Below are 25,567 nucleotides of genomic sequence, written 5' to 3' on the forward strand. Positions count from 1 at the left end.
GCATTTATTCATAATCCATTAAAAATATTTATTTTTATTCCATTCTCTTCCAGTTCTTTTTCTTCTTGGCTCGTGGAGTTACACAGGGAGTAGATCATATATCCTAAGGAACGGAAAAACCTAAAATTCCGTGAGATCTTTTGAGGCAAAATAATGTCAACAATTTTCGGATCTCTCTCTGTCCCCTGCCCTGTCCTGTCTTTTGCAAAACAAAGGTGTCAACCCTGTGCCCAGACAGCAAGACCCTCCCCCCTCGGCCTCCCTGAGGTGGTCCAGAGGAAAGAAGAGCAAGGCATAAGGCCCCAGCTGGGCTGCAGGAGTTGCCAGGAGGAGGCCTACAAAATGCCACCCAGCCATCTTAGGGACTCCACTCGGCATCTGTGTAGGGTTTACTCGGGAGCCTTTTCTTCCTCTGAAGCCATCCGATGAGATCCCTGTCAGTGTTTGTAAAAAAAAGAAAAAAAAAAGGAAAGGGTTCTGACCTCCCTTTGTCTCCTCAGACCCTTGTCGGCATAAAAGAGTCCACAAGAATATCCTTGCAGAGTGCTTTCTGCTTTTATTCTTAAAAGTCTTTGTGCAAAAGCGACTGACCAACTGTACACACCTCAACACTACCAGCTTTCACTAACTAACCAACCAACCCAACACCAAACTAACATTTTTCACTCTATATATACAACCCGGTGCAGACCGCTGACTCATGCTGACCCAGCTTTTTTGAGCATTAAAGAAACAGCGGCCATTTTAGCCGTGACACCCCTTTTGTTTCTTAAATGCGAAAAACCCCAACAGAAACAATACATACATACATACAGTACACTATATACATAAACCCAGTTTTGTCATCAATTCATTATGACATGTTGCTGGCAAAGGCTTGGTAAACAAATCAGTAATATTATCCTTGTGATTGACAAGACTCCAGTTTGATTACCCCATTCTGTACACAATCTCTAACATTTGCATGACGGATAGCAATATGTTTTGATGCGGATTTCATTATTTCCAAGCCCGCTAATGCAATGTACGATTGGCTATCTTCATACACTTGGATAGGGAAATCTACTTTACCATCTAGATCTTTTAGTATCTGTATAAATCACATGATTTCATTGCATGCTAGCGACAGGCTCCCATTTTCTGCCTCACAGGATGAGGTCACCACAAATCCTTGTTTCTTTGACCTCCATCCAAGTATGGAATTGACAAACATCATAACCATTCCACTTGTATATTTTCTAGTAGCTGCACAGCTTCCCCAGTCCGCATAAACAAATACTTCTAGTTTTTCGTCTTGTGTACTATATATCTTCAAACATACATTTAATGTCCCCTTTAGATATCCGATAAGCCTTTTCAAAGCACACCAATCGGCAGTACTGGGTTTAGATACACGTTGGCTCAGAACATTTGTAGCACATGCAATGTCTGGCCTTGACCACTGGCTTACAACAGTGATCCTATTTTTGAGTGATACAACTCAGGCTGATCAAATTCACCATCACACACTGTCTTTGGGAAATCTGGTGTCATGGGAGTCTGATCTGGCTTGCAGTTTTCCATGCCAAACTGCTCTATCAAATGAAGAATGTTCTCTTTCTGGCTCAATAGGAAGCTTCCATCAGCTTCCTGACTTACTTCTACTCCCAAGTAATTGCTTACAGGCTCTAAGGCTTTAAGCTTAAACTTCTTTTCCAGTTGACTTGTGAGCTTCTGGATCTCATCTGTGGAACTCCCTGCTACAAGCAAATCATCAACAAACACTAAGAGCATTAGATATTTCTTGCCTGTCCCCTTGGTGTACAGACATGGATCAGCCACACTCCTTTTAAAACCAAGTTTTACAAGGGCTTCATTTAAACACTGGTTCCAACACCTTCCACTTTGTTTGAGACCATAAAGAGCCTTTTTTAAAGGCCAGACTGCACCATTCCCCTCTTCAAACCCAGGGGGTTGTCTCATTAACACTTCATGGTCTAAATTTGCATGCAGATATGCAGCATCAACATCAAAATGGTGCACTGCTAATTGTCTTGCAGCAGCAATAGAGAGCATTAAACGAAAAGTTTCACTCTTTACAGTTGGAGAAAACACTTCATCATAACTCTCCCCTTTAATCTGAGTGAAGCCTCTGGCTACTAATCTGGCTCGAAAACGTGGTTCCCCAGATGCAAGGGTTTTCCTTTTATAAACCCACTTACATGACACCAAACACTTTGTTACGATTAAAAGAGTCCATTTCTTCTTTCATAGCTTGTTCCCACAAAGCACGTTCCCCAGGGGGTAAGTCTAAGACTTCATTATAACTTTGTGGTTCCACACAACTCACACTGCATATTCTCACTCCTCCTAGGGTCAAACGCTGAGGAGGTACGCCCTTGTTTGAACGCTGGGAACGTCTAGGTACAACTACTTCTTCTTCCCCCCTTGTCTCTGGCTCTTCTTCCTCTAGAGAAGCATTATCTATTGCCACATCTTTTGGAGAAATCTGTGCCTCCTCCTCGTCCTGCTCCTGTCTTGCCAATGGCTGAGAAGAAGCCTCTTCTCTTACTTGCAGAGGCAGTAGGCAATCTGGGTTGGCATGGATCGCAGTCCATCTGTCCTGGTCAGCAAAGTCTGGGCTTTGTGACAGAACCACGCGTTCTGGGCATAAATTGAAACGCCACCCTTTGCCATAGGGCTGATATCCCACAAACCGCAGTCTCTGCGCTCTAGCCCCCCCTTTCTGGCGCTGAGCTTTGGGGATATTTACATGTGCCCAAGAACCCCAGTTATGGAGCATTGTCCACTCTGGTTCTTTCCCAAACAACACAAGATAAGGAATATCTTTTATAGAGCTAGACCAGGTTCTATTAATCAAAACGTTTGCTGCAAGGAAAGCCTCACCCCACAGCCTATGGTTGTGGCCCAATCCTGCATCCACTAGCAGGCAGTCCTTTACTGACTGTATTACAGCCCCACGTCTTTCACACAGACCATTTTCAGCAGGGCTATAAGGGTTAGTCAAACGGTGAGTGATCCCCTTACGTCGCAACCATGCTCCAAATTGTTTGTTCAGAAAATCTGCACCCTTATCTGTTTACAACTGCACAACAGGGCGAGCGAAGAGCTTTTCAGCTTGGGCAACCCATTCTCTGAATGTGGGGAAACACTCCGATTTCTGCTTTAACAAAAACAACCAACTAAATGTGATTTATCATCTGTTACCAGAAAAGCGTAGGGACGCGGGTGGCGCTGTGGGTAAAAGCCTCAGCGCCTAGGGCTTGCCGATCGAAAGGTCGGCGGTTCGAATCCCCGCAGCGGGGTGCGCTCCCGTTGTTCGGTCCCAGCGCCTAGCAGTTTGAAAGCACCCCCGGGTGCAAGTAGATAAATAGGGACCGCTTACTAGCGGGAAGGTAAACGGTGTTTCCGTGTGCGGCTCTGGCTCACCAGAGCAGCGATGTCACGCTGGCCACGTGACCCGGAAGTGTCTCCGGACAGCGCTGGCCCCCGGCCTCTTGAGTGAGATGGGTGCACAACCCTAGAGTCTGTCAAGACTGGCCCGTACGGGCAGGGGTACCTTTACCTTTTTACCAGAAAAGCATATCTGGCGCCCCCTTCAGTCTTCTGTGGAAAAGGGCCTATCACGTCACAATGGATAAGTTCTAAAACCTCTTTAGATACTCTGTCACTTTTAGAAGCCATAGGCTTCCTCTTAGATTTGGCCATTTTACATACATTGCAATCTAGGAAACAGTTACAGCTATTTACTTTTAGGTTCTTGCACACCTTCTGCATCTCTGAAAGCGCATGGAAATTGGCGTGACCCGGTTTTATAACCCATTTTCCAACTTTGCATGGCCACATACCTGAGTTCCATTCTTTATCAGACAACCATCCTGCGTGAACTTAACACGATACCCTGCATTAATCAAACAGCTTACAGACAGTAAACAATAGTCCAGACTGCTGACAAACAGAGTCTCTGGTAGAGTAGTGTTCAAGCACTGCAGGAAACATGTTCCCTGGCCATCAATCTTGCTTCTACGACCATCAGCAAGATAGATTGAGTCTTTTCCATCAGCTGGCTTCCCCAGGGTCTTAAAGTCCTCCCGACTGTTGCAGATAATCCTGCTGCTACCAGAGTCCAGCAACCATGTTCCTCGAGGTATCTTTCTCTCGAGAAAATGCAGACACAAGATGAGCAGAATGCGTGTTCTTCTTCCCTGAAGCAAACCCCTTCTGCTTACATTTCTGCGTCGATTGCTGTCTCTGCTCCATGTCGTCTTCTGGAGGTCTTGCCCTGCAGTGATGTTGGAGATGCCCGGCTTGGCTGCATCTGTAGCATCTCCTCACCGCCATGGCCAAGTCCCAAACTTGGCATTGCCCCATTGGCAGATCCTGCTGCTGGCCCCCTCGGCTGTAACTCCTCCGCTCTTGGAGTTCAGCCTGTCTATCTGACCTTCTTTCTGCTTCTTCGGTCAATCTTCCAACCACATACTCAAGGGTCAGATCTCGGGGACGCATACTCTCCATGCTGTTAATCACAGGCAACCAACTTTCAGGCAAACTTGAAAGGATAATGTAGGTTTGATCAGTTTCATCCTAACGCTTACCTCTCTGTTGTAGTTGAAGAAACAGAGATTTCAGCGTTTGAAGATGAGTTGCCAAACTCTCACCTTCTTCCATAACAGTCCTGAACAGCCTTTTGGTCAGAGAAATTATAGTTCCAGCAGTTTCTCTGACATGCATTGCCCTTAATAAATTCCAGCACTCAAACGCTGTGCTGGCATTTGCTACATGCAATAACTGAGAGTTGCTCAAACACAGCATAATTTGGGCATGAGCCCTTTCATCCAGCCGTCTTTTCTCAGTAGAGTCCCGTCTCAAAACCTCAGTTTCAACACAGTCCCATAGTCCATCTCTCCTTAACAACTGCTGCATTTTTATTGACCAACTCAGCCAGTTGCTTTCTGAGAGAAGTTCAAAAGGGATGCCTCCCCCAATATTTACAACTTGGGAAGACTGGAAATCTGCCATCTCTGCTGGTGCTTGCTGAGCCCCTTCTGTGGGGTCTCCAGCAATCTCTCCTGACTCTCTCTTTAGAGTCCGACTGGACAGTCCTGGCTGGCACTCACCGGCTTCTAGCTGCTGCCTCTGTTGACCCTCAGGTCCTGCCTGGCTCTGCAACTGGTGTAGCTGCTCTGTGAGTCACCTACTGTGGTCCTCTAGCAGTTCAAACTGTTCCAGTAGCCGACGCTGAGTGCTTTCCTCATCCTCAGATCCTAGCCGCTCCAGCGTCGCTGCAGACAGTTACGGCTATATGTCCTCAATGATGATGTCATCTGGAGAGAAGAGAATGAGAAGAGAATGAAAATGAAAATGAGATTTCCCCACAGGCCTTTAGTCAAAGGCCGCTGTCTCCAAGGTGTGGGGCTTACCTTCTTTTGGCTTCCGGCGGAAGCATGCCAGTTCCGGCCGAATGACAGTCATCTGCAGAGGAAAGAAAAATCAGGGTCAGATGGGAGCAAGAGAGCACAGAAGCAGCGCCAAGTCAGGAAGGACAAGTCTCCCTCTGTCTTGGGCCCAACCCCTTGTTCCAGAGGACCTCCCTGGGCCCTGCAGCCCCCTGGGCAGAGGTGGAAGGGCAGCAGCAGGAAAGGGGGCAGGAAAAGCCTCTGGCCTCATCCTGGCCCCCAGGGACACACCCCGCAAATTCTGTGCTAAAGATCACTTGGGGATGTGATCTTGGGGGGGGGGGGATGGAAGTAACCAAAGAAATGAATAGAAGAAGGCAAGGTACTTACTCTGAGTTTGGGATACTTCCGGGCAATGGCCAGCAGCAAGGAGATGCTGCTGGCCGCAAGTTGTTGCGCCTCCCCACTTTCGCCCAGGGCGTATCCTCTGAGGTCCTGCAGGAGGAAAGAGCATTTCAGAGTCAGGGGCCAGTCTGGGCCAAAGCGGCCCCCACTGCCCCCACCACGGAGTCCCTGGCACTTCTGGACCATGAGGGGATGCCAGCTTTGGTCTTGGACCAAATTGGGGGCCAAATAGGCTCTGTGCCCCAGAAATGGGGCAGTCCGTTGGGTAAGGGAGGGGAGGGGAAAAACCCTAAAACCACCCCTGATGCCATAGGGACACTTACACTGAGCAGCTGGAGGAGGGTTCCAGGGTTGGGTGACTCCATAAGAAGACTGCCCAGCAGAAGGCGGAAGTGCCTCTTCAGTTCCTGTGGGAAAAGAGAGAAGAGAGTTTGAATGCTGGTTGGATTCTGCAAGGGTGTGGCGAAGAGGAAGAAAGAGAATGTGAAGTCAAAACAAAGGACATACTTCTCTCTTCTCCTCCTCCTCCTCCTTCTTGGCCCCACTCAATACGGCCTCCATCATCCTGTGCAGGATGGCACTAAGCATGTCAGAGGTGAATTTGGGCCTCATCGTGCTGCAGAAATGAAAGGGAGAGGGTTAGCGTCTCCCTTGCCCCTTTCTCCCTCCCGCCTGCTCTTTCCCCCTGGAGTTCTGCCCCCCCACCCACAACCCCATCGATGCCAAAGACCCCACTCACCTTAGCTGGAGGAGGGCCTCCAAGGCAAGGGCCACGGTCAGGGGCCGATCCCTGAAGTGCTCCAAGGGCCCCAAGATGTCCTGGAAGAGAACAGAGGAGGAAAATCAGCTCCCACCCCAAACACCAGGCTTGGCTTTGCAGGGGAATGGCAACCCCATGGCCTAAGCCGGCAGATGCACAGCCCCTTCCCCCCACCTCCCTGTGGGGGTCCCTCACCCCCCCATCACTCACCAGAATTTTTTGGGCTGTCTCCTCCTTGGAGCACGTCAGGGATCGGAGCCCCCTGAGCTCCGCTGCCTGGCAGCTCTCAATGACCCCCAGGATGTACCGCTCTTCGTCCTCCAGCATCTGAAATGCAAAAGTCAGCCTGTCAGTTCCTTGTGAGGGGAGGACTTCTCCACATCTGAGAGTGCAGAGTGGGGGGCAAAGAGCCCGGGGGGCAGGGGGGGCAGGTCTGAGGGATCCAGTCCCTGCTCTTGTTTTCTCCAATACTCACCCCTCGGGCTGGTATTCTGAACCGCAGCAGAACTGCAAACAGAAGGACATGGGAAGAGGTGAGTCCTCTTTTGCATCCTTGGACCAGTTGCCCCCCATGCCCATCCCTGCCCTCCTCTGTCCAAAAAAGGAGGGTCACTGGCTTACCTGGTGCCACGGGCTGCTCTGTGTCTGGCTGGGGGGCCACCCTGTGGCAGCGCCTGAAGAGGCGCCTTATGCACCTGATCCTAGAAGAGATGAGTGGAAAGAGTGACTCAGATGCTGACAGCCCCAATTCTTGGGGGTGTTTGGGGGTGAGTCTGGAGAATACAGTGAACCACTGCCGAATTGGCAGAACAGAAATGCGTATGTGGAGCCTAATTGATCCTTGCCGGTGCACTCTGACCAATTCCTTCCATCTCTCTGCAGTTCAGTGACCTGAAGGGGCATCATCAGAGCCTGAAAGAGGCAGCCCAAAGCATGAAGGGCTGGCAGAGAGAGAAAGGAGGTCCCAAGTGCTCTGGGTTCAAGAGCTACCACCATGTCAGGGCCCAGAGAGCCTGGCCTCATTCATGAAGTCAAGCAGTGTATAAATTTCATGAAGCATTGTTACCAGAATTTTTGGAAAGGGTGGCGGGGGGTTTCGCCCTCCAGCAGGCACCATACCCCACTCCGACTGTACCCCAGATCAACACCTTCACGCCTGCAAATGTCCCCACATAAAACATCCTGACACAGTCCTTTCCTTTTTCTATTCCAAAGGCTGCCATAAATAAGGGTAGAACATTTGCCCTAATGAAGGCTGAGCTTTTCGCTCGCAAGGCGCTCAACCAATCAGCTCAGACTATCCAAATATCCAATAGCAACCAATGAGCGCCACGAAACAGTGCCCTCCAGCACAAAGCACTGACAACAACAACAGAACAAAGCACACAGGCACTGCAGCTGCCAACCAGCCGTAGCCTCTGCTCTACAAGTAGGAATTCCCACTGGGAAAAGGGGAAAGTCAGAACCAGCCATGAAAAGCATTCTTGGTCCATTGAAACTAGTCTTTCAAGTTTCAGTCTAGGCTCTTGAACTACCAACCCAGTTGTACGCTTGTGAAACATGGACCACTTATAAACGCCATCTCCAACTCCTTGAAAGATTCCATCAATGGTGTCTCCGAAAAATGTGACACACCACTTGGGAAGGCAGGCGAACTAACACCAGTGTCCTGGAAGAAGCAAAGATCACCAGTGTTGAAGCAATGATTCTTCAACACCAACTTCGTTGGACTGGTCATGTGGTTCGGATGCCTGATGATTGTCTTCCAAAGCAACGACTCTATTCCAAACTTGAAGGCGTAATGCTGGTGGCCAACAAAAGAGGTTTAAAGAATATCTCAAGGCCAATCTAAAAACATGTTGTATAAACAAAATATAATACAAAAAAGAATAAGAGAGGCTAAAATCAAGCATTTACAAGAAGAAATAGGCAAACAAGGAAAATTATTAGCGAAAACACCAAAAAACGAGATCGCAAACCAAACCATTGAAATATTACAAACACAGCTCTCAACACTCTTAAATGATGAAATAGAAATATAAAATGGATGAACAAAAATCATTTGAATTTGGAAACAGACCAGGTAAATTACTTGCATGGCAGATAAAGAAAAGACAGGGAAAGACAAATAAAGTAGTATATGAAGGAAAAGCAGTGGAGAAGGAATAAATAAATGCTTTGTAAAATACTTCACCAATGTATATAAAAAAGGTGCAGAAACTCGACAACAAATTATAAAATATCTTCAAGGAAAACAAATCCCAAAAATAGGTGAAAACAAACGGAAGCAGCTAAACGCACCAGTAACAACAATGGAGATACAACAAGCAATTTCCAATCTTAAACTGGGGAAGGCTCCAGGTGCAGATGGACTATCCGCGATACACTACCAAAGGTTAGAAGATGCTATAACAATGCCTTTTAAAAAATTAATGAACGAGATCATGCAAGAAGGAAAAATACCAAAGTCGTGGCAAGAAGCCAATATTGTATTAATTCACAAACAAAGCACAGCTAGAGAATGAGTTAACAATTACAGACCCATATCATTATTAAATAATGATTATAAATTGTTTGCGGGGATATTAGCAAATAGGCTGAAATCGGTCCTAAAGGATGTAATAGACCAAGACCAAGTAGGATTCCTCCCAAATAGGCATATAAAAGCAAATATGAGAATAGTAATTGATCTAATTGAATATTTGGAAATGAGACCCAACAAAAAAAGCGGCGTTTATGCTAACAGATGCCGAGAAGGCTTTCGATAACCTGTCAAGATCGTTCCTTCAGGAAGTAGCAGAAGCAGTAGGACTGGGTGAAAACTACTGCAGAGCAATAAACACAATATATGAAAACCAGCAGGGATGTTTAATAAGAAATGGTGCAAAGACAGATCCTTGAAATATAGAGAAAGGTACCAGGCAAGGATGCCTGCTTTCACCGTTCCTTTTTATACTAACTTTGGAAATCCTGATTTTAGAAATAAAGAAAGAAAAAGAGATAAAGGGAATTACATGAGGCAAGGATGTTTTCAAAATTAGAGCTTTTGCGTATTATTATATTATATTATATTATATTATATTATATTATAATATTATATTAGCACCCGAGGAGCCAGGAACCAGTCTAATGAAAGCATTGAGGATAATGAATGAGTTCGGGAAAGTAGCAGGCTTCAAGATAAATATGTCAAAAACAAAACTTATGGTAAAAAACATACAGGAATTAGAAAAGAGCGAACTACAGGAGAAATTGGGTTTGGAAATTGTTACAAAAGCAAAATATTTTGGTATAGAATCGACGATGAAAAATATTAATCTATTTGGAAACAATTATGAAAAAGCCTGGAAGGAAATTAGAAGAGATCTAGAAACCTGGAGTAGATTAAAGCTGGCATTAATGGGGAGAATATCTATAATTAAGATGAATGTTTTACCCAAAATGATATATTTGTTCCAAACAATACTAATAATAATGAAAGAAAATTGTTTTGATGAGTGGAGAAAAGATCTAACAAAATTCATATGGCAAACCAAAAAACTATGCATAAGGTATAAACTATTAACAGATAAAAGGGAGAGAGGAGGACTGGCATTACGAAATCTAAAATTATATTATGAAGCAGAATGTCTGGTGTGGCTAAAAGAATGGATTATATTGGAAAACACTAGTATTTTAAATCTAGAAAGTTTTGACAATAGGTATGGATGGCACGCCTACCTAGTATATGAGAAGATTAAGGTGCATAATGGCTTCAAAAATCATATACTCAGAAATTCATTGTTTAAAGTTTAGAATAAACTTTAAAGTTTTAAAGTTTTACAGTTTTGGAATAAACAGCTATTAGAGCCACAAATCCCTTTATGGATCTCTCCATTAGAAGCCCATGCAGTTAAACAACACAATATGAATCCGAACTGGGCAACATCTAGACAAATACTGGAAGAAGACCAAGGAAAGTTAAAATTAAAAACATGAAGAATTAAAACAATATTGGATGGATAATTGGCAATATATACAATTAAAAAGTATCTTTAAGGCAGATCAAAGAAAAGGTTTTGCCAAAGAACAATCGCTATTTAGCACCATTATATTTCAAAACAATAGGAAATTATTATCAAAAATTTACACTATTATTGGACTATGATTTGATGAAGAGGTAAAACACCAACCCGAACTTTGGGATTTTTTTATCAAGGGTTTGTTTAGCATTTTCTTAAGTTCTTAAGGTTGGATTTGAATTTATAAATTTTGGCGAGTTTAACTGATGTTAAATACCACCTGTAACACATTTTAACCAAATTTTCCTTTATCATTTAGCAGGTGGTAAAGCGAATATCCTCGCGACAGAGTTTCTCCCATTGTTCTAAATATATAGTATGGCCGATATCTTGTGCCCATTTGACCATTGTTTCTTTTACCTCTTCATCCATAGCGATTGTTCTTTGGCAAAACCTTTTCTTTGATCTGCCTTAAAACACTCTTTTCTGCTCAGAAGGAAGATGGCGACCAGAAGAGGCACTTGGGACATGGCTAAGGGCAGCCATCATCCCTGAAGCATGAGACCACGTACACAGCAACCATTCTGCTGGAGTGATCATCACTGCCCTCCTGGTCTCCGAGTGCCAGACAGGTAGCCATCTCAAGGACAAGAGTGGATCTGAAGGAGGTGAGGACAGGTGACCCCACCTAGCCCCAAAGTCACCCCCCCCCCCGCAACCAGGCCTCAAACTGTCCAAAATTCCTTTTCTCTCTTCTAAAAAATCCACAGCTAAAGTTTTCCTCTGTTTTCTCACAAGATGCTGTTGAAAGGCAAAATGTTACTCTTTTATCAGTACGAGAGAGCTTCAAAAAGCTAATGACTCTGTCAAGAAAGCCTGAGAACTGAGTCTTATCTCACTCTAGTTGCAACATCTTGAACACGCTGAACTGCAAGGCTCCTCGACCCACCCCCCCATGGCTTCTCATCCCCCTTTCCTGGGAAGAGTCCAAAAGAGTCCCAAGACAGGAGCTTTCTGTTCATGCTCAGAGGCAGGACTCTTGAGGAGGAGGAGAAGGGGAGGGAACTGGAAGGGGAATATACTCTGTGCAAATGGCTGTGAACTCGTGCTTGTTTTGTGACTACATCACACTTGCTCCTTCTACCAGCCGGATGGCAGAATAAAGCTTTTTCTCTGAAACTATTCCTTGAGTGTCTGTTGACTCCCATTTCCCGGGCGCAAAGCTCTTCTCACCCAAGGCTAAAAAGGCTACAGATCCAACCTACATGGTTGGGGGACTTGGCCAGGACAATAGGGGGTACTCAGCTTGGCTGGGAAACAGGAACATGTATATATTTTTATTTGTTTTACTGAATGGGTGTAAGGTGGAGGTCAAGGGAGGGACAAGGACAAACCTGATACTTGGGTGTCCGCCAGAAAAACCTCCCAGTTTGTGACACACCCCTCCCCCCCAGAGATGAAGAGAAAGGGATGCTACTTACAGTCTGCCCATGTCGTCCACACAAACACTAACTAAACCCTAACTATCTAAAAATAAAAATATATACAATGCACAGGTGTGCACAAAAACAAAAAAATAAAAAAATAAAAATATTAAAACAAAGAACAAAAAATAAAATAAAATAAATAAAAGTGTTAAAATAAAAGAATAAAAGAAAATCAAAATAGACCAAATCAAATAAATCAAATCAAAGTAATAAATGAAATCAAAATCAAAATAAGAAAACGAAAAAAAAAAACAAATCACTAAATCTCCACTCTCGCCAACTGTCACCGCCAACTGCCACCACCACCTCTCTCGTCTAAACTCTCCTCACTAACCCACAATGGCCGCCTGCAAGTCAGTGGCTTTTAAAGGAGAAGGAAGAGATGTCACAAAGGAGGGTGGGTCCTTGTCACCGTGGCAACCCCCCCACCAGGACCTGGCCCCACCTGGCCCTTCCTGAGTGGTGATGCTCCTCTGTCAGAACTCGGAGGCACCTGCTGTTCCGCCTGCAGAATGCTCTGATCCCAAACTCTCTAGCCCTACGACTGGCTCTGCCACGATAAATCCATTTGTTTCTAAGGTGCTTGGTGGCTCTCTTTTTCTACGTTTGCTGCGGGGGCTTGAGAATATCACTACCCGTCTGCACTCTGTGAATTAAGCAGGGGCATGGATTTGCAAGCATTTGTAACTTCTGCCACATAATTTTCAGGTGGAACTCAAATCGGGAGAGAAAAGGGTAAATGCAGCCTGCTCTTTCCATGTGGGGGGCACATTTCGTGGTGCATGCAAGATTAATGGTGGGCCATAACATTAAAGGCAGGCGCGGCAGGGACCTGTCCGGCCTAAGTGGGGAAAGGAACCATCAAATTCGCTCATAAAACCTCTCTGGCATGGGAGCACATGAATTCCAGAGCCATGGGCACATGAATGCTTCACAGTCTGTTGTTTTTCTGCGGAATTCACATTTGGAAATATGCCCAGTCGACTGCAAAGAGCACATACCTGCTTCTTTCCAAAGGAGTGCTAAAATCAATTAACAAGTCCTCAAAGAGGCAGGCCTGTTCCAGTCCCCACCTCAGATAGTCTCAAAGGGCGAGGAAGACAGTGCAATTTCTCAAGAGTGCAGCAGCTAACTTTTGGCTGACCAAAATTCTGGCACCTTGGCTGAGTGTCCTGGAGCATGCACAGAAATCCTTGACCTCCAAGGGGGATGTAGCATTTCAAAGACCGCAGGGCAAATGTGCTCCTGAGCATATGCAGAATCCTTTTCCTCTGGTGAGGTGTGGGGAACCTTTAGCCACCCCAGCTCTTGCTAGACTGCAACTCCTGTCAACTCCAGCAAGCAGGAGTTCAGCAACATCTGGAGGGCCAGAGGTTCCCCACACCTGAGCTAGAGACTGTGCAGGTATCTGTGGATTCTGGAGTCCCAGAATTCGCCTTAGGTATTTCCCACCCCCCATGGATGTTAGTGACTTCACCTGCCTGATGCTGCATAGGAAGTGACCTAGGATGAGATGGCTGGCAGGTACTCATGCTATGGCTTGGCTGACTTGCTTGCACAGTAAACGGGAGACGAGTTCTCAGTGTGTAATCTGAACAGGTTGAAGAACAGTGGCAACTTCCCCAAATCTCTTGCTAAGCAGCAAAACTCTGTATTGCTGCGTCTGCCTGCTGGCGTTCACAGCAGAAAGCCATTCGTACTTCTGCCTCTGTTCTGGTCTCTGAATGGAAGCATGGTTCGTATCCCACTACTGACACCAGTGTCTGTTGACCCTCAGCTGTGGATTCCAGAGTTTTGCAGGAATGGGTAACTTAGCAGCATTTTAAACAGCTCTTGTAAAGGACTACAAGGGTCATCTACTCCTGAAATGCAGGAATCCTTTTGCCCAACATGGCACGGCTTCCACCCTGGGATTAAGAGTCTCATGCTCTACAAACTGAGGCATATATTCTGGTATAAAATAAAAATAAATTCAGCTGATCTTAAGAAAGACCCTCAGCTGTGGATTGTTGGTTGACACTGCAGGGGTGTGTGTGAGAGACAGTACAGATCCTCCAAGTGTCTCTACTTTCCAGGCACAGTCCTGGATTTACAGAAGCCAATCTGGTTTCTGATTTGATCCTGGAAAGTCCCGCTTTTCCTTCGGACGCCCCTATTTCCATCGGAGAAATGTTGGAGGGTGTGGTATGATGTCCCTGTTTTGATCAGAGAAACGTTGTGAGGGCATGGAGTCGTGCGATCCTGGAGCCAAGAAGATCAAGTACAGTAACTATGCAACCTTTAGAAGGCAGCTGAACCCCTGCCCTAAGTCTCCACATGCAGCTGCTGGGTGATCTTGGGCTAGTCTCTCAACCCCACTCACCTCACAGAGTGTTTGTTGTGGGGGAGGAAGGGAAAGGAGAATGTTAGCCGCTTTGAGACTCCTTAGGGTAGTGATAAAGCAGGATATCAAATCCAAACTCCTCCTCCTCCTCCTCCTGGGTCTAAAACCCAAAGAACTATTGCCAGGCAGTGTAGACGAGGGATGGGGGATCTCAGGCCTGGGAGACAAATGCAGCCTTCCAAGTTTTCATCTGTTCTGGCATAATCTATTTACAGTGGTGCCCCGCAAGACGAATGCCTCGCAAGACGGAAAACCCGCTAGACGAAAGGGTTTTCCGTTTTGGAGGTGCTTCGCAAAACGAATTTGCTATGGGCTTGCTTTGCAAGACGAAAATGTCTTGCGAGTTCCTGCGGGGGTTTTTTCCTCCCCCCCTTTTTCCCAAGCCGCTAAGCCGCTTAACAGCTGATCCGCTAAGCCGCTTATCAGCTGATCCGCTAAGCCCCTAATTGCGCTAATCCGCTAAGCCGCTAATGGGCTTGCTTCGCAAGACGAAAAAAACTGCAAGACGAAGAGACTCGCGGAACGGATTCTTTTCGTCTTGCGAGGCACCACTGTATTTGTAACAGTATTGTAAGTGAGACCTTTGGGTAACAAGTGACTAGCAAATCTAATAAATAATAATAATAATGTCACCATCATTATCATCATCATCTGGGCCTTGGGACTCTCCCCACGTCGCACCCTCTTACATCCCTCATTAGCCTTACTTTGGACCCTCCTTGGGTGTTTTTGCCTGGCTGGAATCTGTCCTTGAACTCTGATACAGATCCTTGCCTGCATGAAAGGCATATAATAGTGGCTCTGTGTTTGTAGAGAAAGTAGCCTACTGTGCAAATGTTAATTTTACATTCTTAGCCCTACCCACTTTCACCTCTGGCCTCATCCACCCCTGACATGTGTTCATTGCAAAATGGTTCAGAAAGGAATGAAGCCCTCAAGCTAAAACTTCCTTCACCTCTGGAGTAGACAATACTGAGCTAGATGGACCAACAGTGGGTGACTCAATGCAAGTTAGTTCCTTTCGTTTGTGAGCAACTCCTACAGGCAAATTGTGCATAAATTTGTGATGGTGTCTTAACATACCAAACAGTCCAAATCTTTGTGTTATGACAGCTTAATCAGGAGCTGCCACATGCTCAGAGTTAAACTGGCAACAACACACCTGGGAGTTCATGTAAGGTGACCCTTAATCTAAGGTTGAGACCATTTCCTTTTCTTACAAGTTTTCCATGGCTTCAACAACTACCTGGCAGGCTTTGATTCAACAGGTGACGCTCACCTGCATATCTGTGCTCCATCACAGAACAGGCAATGAGGTGGAGGGGTGGCCATGTAACAGACGGAGGCTAGGTTACACCAAGAACATAATAATGCCCACTTCTAAACCTATCCATGCTTCTTAACCTGATGAGACAATACCACTGTACATCAATGTACACCTAGAGGATTGTGTAATAATTGCTGCGGAAGCTCCACTAACCTCTACAAACTAGCAAATTTTAAAAAGCAGGGATGACGCTGGACCAAAATAAAGGGGTGGGGTGGGATTTATTTGATATATTCATAAGAGTATTTCTATGCCAGTATATCATGTCAGGGCAGTTCTACAATGTTAAAACATAAAACACAATTTATAAAAAAATACAAATAACAATTAAAGCGACTGGCTAATAAAAAAATAAAAATTAAACAATTGCAAAGGCATGTCAGAATAAAAGGATATTTAAGAGAAGCTTGAAAGTCAAAAGCAAGGAAGGCTGTCAAATCTCTTTTGGAAGAGATTCTGAGGCTGGTCTGTAACCTCCGGGGGACAACAGGCAGTGCCCCTTCATATGATCTCCATGATTGAGCTGGGATATAAGGGCTCAGGTGGCCCTTAAGATATCCTGGACCCAAGTTCTTTGGTGGGGGGTTGTATATCAACACAGAAACTGACCTGGTAAGATATAGGCAACCAGTGCTGATGTTCTGGAAGCGATGTCACATGCTGTCAGCTGTCTGCCTGAATTGGCTCAGGAGAAATATACTTTCTGGAATTCATAACATCTTTTCCTACTGAAGGCCAGTTGAAAATTACGCTCTATGAGCCTGTCGACCTGCTGCCAGTTCCACTTGCTGACCAAAGGTAAGTTTTGGGGAGAGGATGGTCAGCTGCTAAGGGACAAGCATAATCAAGGCAAATGCAATCTGCTTATAGCAGGCTATGCCTCCCTCAATTTTGCTAGCAGGATTTCAGTCAGAAGTATCCAACTGTGCATGTTCCTCAGATTGAATTAATCTAACTTTCCTAGTAATCAAACAGGCATTCTTTCCAGTTCTTCGTTTCTAAACTAAACCAAAGACGAAGAGGCATATTGTGGATTTCTCAGAGAGCCAGCAGGTGGCTACCTTTCCACATTAGCAGTCTGGGATTAAGTTTATGCTTTGCTGGCAAATAATTTTCCTTTTCAACAGGGACTAAGCACACAACCCAGTCAAATTTAAGCCTTTTTAAGCCCTATTTATTTCCACTGGAGACTTTTCAGCATGGATTTCTTGGTAAACATGTGTAGAATCAAGTAGCACATCAAGGGATGGGGGTGGAGATCCTATTCAGTTCTCATTTTAGGAGAACCCTAATTCTATTTTTTTATGTTCTGAAACTATTCTCAGAATTTGTACTTCTGCAAAAATTCTGCAATGCAGTTCTCCATCCAAGTCATGTGTACAAAAATGTATTTACTGAGGTAAAGTGTGCATAAAAATGCATTTATTTGGTAAAAATAGCACACAAAGATTTCTTATATTGCTGTTCAGAAAAGTGCTTGAAGAAACAAATAGGTGACAAGGAGCATGCTGGCAGTAAAGCACACCATTCAGAGTTAAAGTTAACTATTCGCAAAAGAACAATCTTCACAGACTTGGCTGCATGAGCACAGCAGCTCATCCCTGGTAGGTCTGAACCCATGAATCAGTTGCCAAGACTGAAAGCCCCTGTCTCCCTACAAAAAGCCCTCCATGGCTTTTCCCAGGCAATCAGAGACTGGGCCTGCATGCAGTCTTCCACTGCTCCGCCTTTTTCTGCCCTCTGCTGGTTCTGGGAGACAAGGTAGGAGTGGAGCTTGTTGAAGCAGGAGGAGGAGACACCCATGACACCTCTGCCTCCCCATCACCTGCTTCAGCTTTGAATTGGGCCTGGCAACTAATGGGCAGCCAGTGCAGAGTTGGGTCAAGCAGATCTTGCCTGATATTAGCTCCATGTGGGAAAACAGATAAGGACCATGCAGAGGCATTTTAAGTCTACCAGTAACTGTAGGACGTGAACATAAGTAGAGTCCCGGTGGATCAGACCAAAGGCCTGTCTAGTCCAGCATCCTGTTTCTGAAAGAGGCTAACGAGATGCCTATGGGAAACCCACAAGCAGGGCATCTGATGGCCTTTAGCTAAGTGGAATTTCTACCAACTTCTGCCTCAGTAGAAGAGGCCTACTGCCTTCAAGCGTTGCTCATGGGCCTTCCAGAGAAGTCTATTTGGCCACTGAGTGAAATAGGATCTTGAATTAGGTGGACATTTTGGTCTGATCCAGCAGGGGTCTTTTTATGTTCGTGAATTGAAATGCTCCAATCTTCATGGCTGCCCACAGATCCACAAACAACCAGGACTGGCATCCGTACAACATGAAAGAGAAACATGTTTCAGTTAAAACCTTCTGGTTTAAGTTTATTGCACTGCTAAGTTGGGGAAACAATCCCAAAGTAAATCCGAAACTCAACTGTCACATTGCCAACTAATGTGATTATTACAATGTCATGGCGGCTTTGAAGTTAGCTCTAAATCCTGGGAACAAAAAATAATAATAATGAATCTTAACTTCTAGTTTTAAATGTTTCTTTTACAGAGGAAGGAGGGCAGAGTTTGAACCGTGCCCCATTTGTACCCCAAATATAAGCAGAAGTAAAAGGCTGTTCACAACACCAAGCAACACAGATGGTATTGGACCCCTAAATATATTGTAATCATCTTCATGGTGTGAAAGATTGATCAAAGGTGAAAAAGAGAGGAAAGCCTACAACATTTGAGGCTCTTTTAGTTTAGATAAAATATGAGTAAGAGGAAGCATGGATGGCTTATGAGAACATGAGAACATGTTGACATTCAATGAAGCTGAATACTGGAAGACTCAGGACAGATGGGGAAAAGTACTTCTGCATACGACAAACCTAGACAGCATCTTAAAAAGCAGTGACATCACCTTGCCAACAAAGGTCCATATAGTAAAAGCTATGGTTTTCCCAGTAGTGATGTACGGAAGTGAGAGCTGGACCGTAAAGAAGGCTGATTGCCGAAGAATTTATGCTTTTGAATTATGGTGCTGGAGGAGACTCTTGAGAGTCCCATGGACTGCAAGAAGAACAAACCTATCCATTCTTAAGGAAATCAGCCCTGAGTGCTCACTGGAAGGACAGATCCTGAAGCTGAGGCTCCAATACTTTGGCCACCTCATGAGAAGAGAAGACTCCCTGGAAAAGACCCTGATGTTGGGAAAGATTGAGGGCACAAGGATAAGGGGACGACAGAGGATGAGATGGTTGGACAGTGTTCTCGAAGCTACCAGCATGAGTTTGACCAAACTGCGGGAGGCAGTGGAAGACAGGAGTGCCTGGCGTGCTCTGGTCCGTGGGGTCACGAAGAGTCGGACACGACTAAACGACTAAACAACTAAACAACTAAACAACAACAACAACTTCTGCATGCAGCACATACTGTAGTTAAACTATGGAACTCATTCCCACAGGAGGCATTGATGGCCACCAACATGGATGACTTTAAGAGAGGGCTAGACAATTTCATAGAGGTAAAGGCTGCCAATGTCCTACCTCTGCTGCTAGGAGGCAGCATGCCTCTGAATGCCGATTGCTGGAAAATAACAAGCGGGGAAATACAACGGATGAGCCTGGGAAAACCTTCCACGATCAAGGTATCTCCCCTTCCAGGTAAGTAATGTGCTGCCTTTGGCACACTTAAGTGGATGATTCAATAAGACCCTGGTTAATGAACAGCTGTGTCTGTGTGGAGCTGGAGCAATAATATACGTTGAACGTGTTCTTCTGTGCTGTAATGGTTGATTCTCCCTCTATCAAGAGTTTATCTGAGAAGACCTCCTAAAAAATGGACGAGTTGCTCTAAGTGTCCAGTGCATCTGGTTGACCTTTTCTTCTTTGGCGACCACTCGTAGCCACCTAAGATTGTCTTCCATGAAAATGGTCTTAACAGTGACTCCGTAAGTGACTGTGGAGGCCAATTCTGGATCCACACATCCTTCCACAGTGGGGACATAGGTTGCTGGGCGGGAGTTGGTCACGGTGAGGGTTTGCCAAACGTGCCTTCCTCCTAGCACGTTTCTCCCTTTCATCCTGAGTTTGAGCACCTTCAAAGTCCACTCTGAGCAGAACGAGCCCACCCATGAGGCAAGGTGAGGCAGCTACCTTGGGCAGCAGGATTCACAGGGCCAACAGATCCAGCCTCCCAAGAAATGCATTGCCCGTTGCTGCTGCCTCTTTTTTAAAAAAAAAATTATTGAATGGTTTTATATTACAAAAAACAATACAGCCATACTACCACTAAATATAATTAAGAAATAAAAATTACATAAATCTATTTTTAGTTTGTTATTTTTTATTTACCGTCTTATTTCCTCCCAAACATTGCATACAACAACACACATATGTGCAGACACACCCACACCCGCACAGAAAATGATAATAATGAAAGTAAATATTTTCCTCCTTTTATCTTCCAAAATCTGTTCTTCAACTTTGACTTCCTGTCAAGTCCCTTTGCATATGTTTTATCTTACATTTGAATGTACACAAAACGATAAACCTTTCTATATAATTTTTCTAATACATTCTGAAAACATAATAAATCCTTAATCACTCTACAGTGGCCTCTTGGCGAATAGGAGGCACTGATATAGATCTTTATTCCCCCTTGTGTCTGATGTAGACACCAGCAAATCCCTGGCAGAAGGCAGGTACCATTTTGTGGTCCTCCTAAGGCAGGGGTCAGCAAACCTTTTCAGTAGGGGACCAGTCCACTGTCCCTCAGGCCTTGTGGGGGGCCGGACTGTATTTTGAAAAATAATAATGAACAAATTCCTATTCCCCACAAATAACCCAGAGATGCATTTTAAATAAAGGCACACATTCTACTCATGTAAAAACACACTGATTCCTGGACCGTTTGCGGGCCGGATTTAGAAGGCGATTGGCCCGGATCCGGCCCCTGGGCCTTAGTTTGCCTACCCATGCCCTAAGGTGCCAAAATGTCTTGGGATGGCCCAGGATGCTGGATGGGGAGGGGGACAACTTTGGTCTGATCCAGCAGGTTCTGCTTTTGTTCTTATGAGAAAGTGGACATATTCACAGTTCTGAGCTGTGTTAAATAAGCAGATTATTTTCCAGTGCCTCTGTACTTAGCCCAGGTGGCAGTAAGGTGAGAGAGCAGGGCTTTTATCCCTAGGTGCCCAGCCTCCCTCCTCAGCTGAAACCCCCCTGAAAATAGTCTCCAAAAACAATTAGGCTTGAAAGCAGACTCTTATTGGAGCCAGTGAGATTTTTACCTCCCCAAGTCTAATTATTATTATTATTATTATTATTATTATTATTACTACATTTATATATAATAATAATAATAATAATAATAATAATAATAATAATTTATTATTTGTACCCTGCCCATATGGCTGGATTTCCCCAGCCACTCTGGGCGGCTTCCATAGAAACAAAAAATACAGTAAAATATCACAGATTAAAAACTTCCCTGAACAGGGCTGCCTTAAGATGTCTTCTAAATGTCAGGTAGTTATTTATCGCTTTGACATCTGATGGGAGGGCGTTCCACAGGGCGGGCGCCACTACCGAGAAGGCCCTCTGCCTGGTTCCCTGTAGCTTTGCTTCTTGCAATGAGGGAACCGCCAGAAGGCCCTCGGAGCTGGACCTCAGTGTCTGGGCAGAACGATGGGGGTGGAGGCGCTCCTTCAGGTATACTGGGCCGAGGCCGTTTAGGGCTTTAAAGGTCAACACCAGCACTTTGAATTGTGCTCGGAAACGTACTGGGAGCCAATGTAGGTCTTTCAAGACCGGTGTTATGTGGTCTCGGCGGCCGCCCCCAGTCACCAGTCTAGCTGCCGCATTCTGGATTAGTTGTCCCTCACTGAGTCACCTTCAAAGGTAGCCCCACATAGAGCGCATTGCAGTAGTCCAAGCGGGAGATAACCAGAGTATGCACCACTCTGGCGAGACAGTCTACGGGCAGGTAGGGTCTCAGCCTGCGTACCAGGTGGAGTTGGTAGACAGCTGCCCTGGATACAGATATAACCTTTCTTCCAAGAAGCTCAATGTGGTAAAAATGGTTCTCCCTCTCCACACTTTGTCCTCACAACAACAGCAGAGGCTGAGAGATACTGGCTAGTCCAAGGTCCCTCAGTGAGCTTCATGGCTGTGGGACGGATTTGAACCCTAGTCTCCCAGGTCCTACCTAGTCCAACACTCTGGTGCTGTGGTGGGGGAGGATGGAATTTGTCCTCTGAGCATTGCAGCACACAAATAAGAGTTTGCCCTTAACTCCCCAGCTTTAAGCTTAAATAAATATCCCCTCCATGCATTAAGGAGGCTTTGAAACATGAACTCCAGTGGAAGCTTGGCTGCATCCATATTATGCATTTAAAGCACCCAGAAACCTGGGAACTTGAGTGCTGTGAAGATACCAGAGGACAACCCCATATATGTTGCTCTTTGAAGGAAGATCTTTGTGGGAACATTTGCTCAGGAGTTCAGCGATGCTCCCTCAGAACTTCTCTTCTGCAAAAAAAAACTCTGCACATGCTCTGACACTCAAGATTCTGTTGAAATGGAGCAATGTGAGCCATTCTAGAAGCTTGGGGAGGGGTGGAGAGAGAGGGGAGGATTCCCGAGTTTCCTGGGAAAAGAGGTTGACTTTTAAACCACTCTGGGAATTGTAGTTCTGCGAGCGCAACAGGGGCCTCCTATCAACTATCAACAAACTACATTTCCCAGGATTCTCTGAGGAACGCCATGGGTGTTTGAAGTGGTATGATACTGCTTTAAATGTATAGTTCAGATGGGGCCTAAGTCCCTTGGGTACTCCTGTGTGCCAAGAGACTTAAGGAACTGAAATAATGGCTTGTGAATACCGTGACTTATTGCTTTTTTAATCCTTAGGAATGGCCAGAGTGAAACTGGGTGGCAGGTGGAAGTCGAACCTGGTAAGAGGGAGGAATTACTGGAGAGGTGAAACTGGGTCTTTGGCAGCTTAAGCAAAGAGGGGGAAACAGCATGTGTTATATCAGTATGTAGCTCAATTTTAGTACAGCAGCAGAATTGGCATTTTCTTGAAGGGATTATGGGTGACTGTACTCAGATGACCTCTACAAAGGAATTCAGCTAACGGGGAGTCATAAGTTCCTAAAAAGAACGGCAATTTTAAACCTGCAGACTCCCCTCATCCGCTCGCGCTATGTGCTTGACAGGTTATTCCAAGCACATTATGTGCTTGTCTGAGACTCTCTGCAGGCTTACATCCTAAAGATGTAAGAACACTAATCAGAATCTTTGCTACTGTCAGATTACGGCTCTTGTTCAGAACTTTGTGCGTTCTTGTGGGTTTTTCTTTCTTTTCTAAATCCTTTTGAATTCCTTGTCAGAGATTTTCCCCCACCCAAAAACACACACATCCAACTTGTATTAACATTGACAATCACAGGGGGATTTAACTGTGAGAGCTGAGAAACATCACAACTCAACTTCTCTTTCAAAATTCAGATTAAGGGCTGAGAAGAAGGGCTATGTTTCATAAAATGCCATTGTCAGATGACAGCAGTTTGGTAGCCAAAACAAAATAAAGTGTATTTTGAACGATAGCCCTTAGAGAAATACACAGCAGGTGCAAGTCCGAAACTGTGTTGCTGGTTATACACTATCAACAGACAATGGGGAGAGAAAGTTAAATAATTGTAAGTTTTAAGAACTCCTTTTGATCTTGTGTTTTCCTCCTCCCTCCTGTAGGCTTATGCCCTTTACTTTGCCAGAGAATTGCTTACCCGCGTCCCCAGGACCGAGAAGAGAATAAAAAATTCCAGGAAAGTTTCTTCTTTGGAGAAAAGAGTTTTATTGCAAATCTGTGCACAGAGACAGTCAGCAGAATATAGTTTCTGAAATCTGACTGTCCAGCAATACGCATCTGCAAGCCTTCTTATACTTTAGAGTATTTACCCACCTCCCAGACCTCCCCCAAAACTTCCCCAATCAGCTGGCAAGTTTCCAACTTATTCCTTATATGGCACATCTATATTTGCTGGCTAAGGCTGCTAGCTTAAGCACTTCTTCTGCTGGTTAAGCATTTTCTCTGCTCAGTAAGCACCCCCTCCCACCTCCTTGTACACGTGTCCTTCGTATCTCTTCTTATCTTGCATTACTTAAAGCAGAAGCAAAGCAGGAAACATCTTGCTAGTGGTTTTTAGTTGACAGCAGTTTTTGGCTAGGCAGGAAACGACCTTCTGACCTGTAACTAACATCAGCAGTTTCAGATAGCTGGTTAGACAGGAAACGGCCTCCTGACCTGTCTGATTTAGACTTTGCAAATAACTGCATTTTTGGGTTTGAGCTTGTGTAACCATCCTAGCAGAGTGCCGGAATTTACTATGTGTAGATAATATTAATGATTAACCGTTCCCCTCTCCCTTCACTCCCTCCTCTTCTTCTGAACAACCTAATACTTAGGTTCGTTCTGGGGTATGGGCCCATACTCCCTCAGCACAGCGATGACTGTGGGTCCTAGCTTCCGTGACAGGAGTCTTTGCATCATTTGTTGCAAGCATTGCAATAAGCAGGGGATACAGAGGCAAAGAAGCAAAAGGATTAATAGAGGTCCTGCTAATAATACTATAACATTCCTGAGCCAACTGCCATCAGGGAGCCAGGAATACATCCAACCCCATGCATCACTCCCTGTGGCTTTCAGCGGGTTTTCAGCTATCATTGTTTCCATGTGGTTGATGGTGGCTGAAATATTTGCTGACTGGTCTGAAATGTACATGCAGCAATGGGAATGAATTAAGGCACAAACTCCGCCCTTAGAGGCAAGGACTACATCCAAAGCGTAACGATTTTGAAGGACTACCTCCCTTATCTCTGACATTTCCTTATTAATTGCTTTTAAGGCCGAGATGGTGGAGTTAAACAAAGCCTCGGTCCAGTTTGCCAATCTATGCAGATCCCGGTAATTCATGGCTACACCCAAAGGGGGTAGAAGGGACCTAGAGACGGCTGTGCCGGTATACTGGTTAATAGGTGATTTCGCGTCCCTTTTGTTACGCAGACGGACTGTTGGGAGCTCACCCATCTTATACACCAGGGGTACGACTACTCCTAAAGTACAGGTTCCAGAAAAGGCAGAGGGGATTTCTTTGTAGGCTCTTGTGCCGCAGAGCAACCACAAATCAGACTGGAGCAGGCAGTTAGATCTGCTGCGCGCCGTCATCCAGGTAAACCAAGTATAAAAATCGACACACATAGCATCATAAATGGAAGTACCTTTTTGGAAGCAGGAGGATCCGTTAATATACTCATAAGTCCAATTGCAATATGGATAGTGACCTAAAAAATTGCTGCTGTTATGATTGAAACGGAGACAACGAGGTGCCTGTTCCATGAGTGACAGAAACACTGGGGGTGAATAGGTGCGACCATCTGACATAAGATTACTAATTCTAAATGACTCATTTATTGGAATACTATGCAGTAGTATGCCAGGCTTCTTAAATTGTGGAGGGATATGCATACAAACCCAGCATTCAGAAAGATTAAGCATAGAAGAGAAACGATCTATATCTCTAACATAGGTATTATTACTCCAAATCTGATGATAGGGCTCTGACCGGCCGGTTTTCCGTATATGTGAGTCATCTCCCAGACCCAACCCAAGTAGGGCTAGTACCAGAAGGGTCAAGGGGATGGGGGCTGGTTGTTCCCTCCCACAAAATCGGTGACGCTCATGCCAGCAAAAGAAAACACACATCCATATGACAAGAGCGGTTGAGATAACCCCTATCCACCAACCCCAATCCTTCCATGGTT

General features: G+C 45.1%; 1 protein-coding gene across 1 annotated transcript; it reads right to left on the minus strand.

Moving 5' to 3' along the window:
* Positions 1-4,338: 4,338 nt before the first annotated feature.
* LOC310666883 (uncharacterized protein) lies at positions 4,339-12,080 on the minus strand. The gene is made up of 9 exons (XM_083418432.1): positions 12,044-12,080; positions 7,183-7,262; positions 6,772-7,068; positions 6,541-6,620; positions 6,309-6,417; positions 6,125-6,208; positions 5,787-5,891; positions 5,421-5,472; positions 4,339-5,324 (listed from the first exon to the last, which is right to left on the minus strand). The coding sequence occupies exons 3-9, from the start codon at positions 6,886-6,888 to the stop codon at positions 5,299-5,301; spliced, it is 573 nt and encodes a 190-aa protein (XP_083274558.1). The 5' UTR covers positions 6,889-7,068; positions 7,183-7,262; positions 12,044-12,080; the 3' UTR covers positions 4,339-5,298.
* Between the last annotated feature and the right edge of the window lie 13,487 nt (positions 12,081-25,567).

Source organism: Podarcis tiliguerta (assembly GCF_965153285.1).
Source record: "Podarcis tiliguerta genome assembly, chromosome: 16".
NCBI classification, from domain to species: Eukaryota; Metazoa; Chordata; class Lepidosauria; order Squamata; family Lacertidae; genus Podarcis; species Podarcis tiliguerta.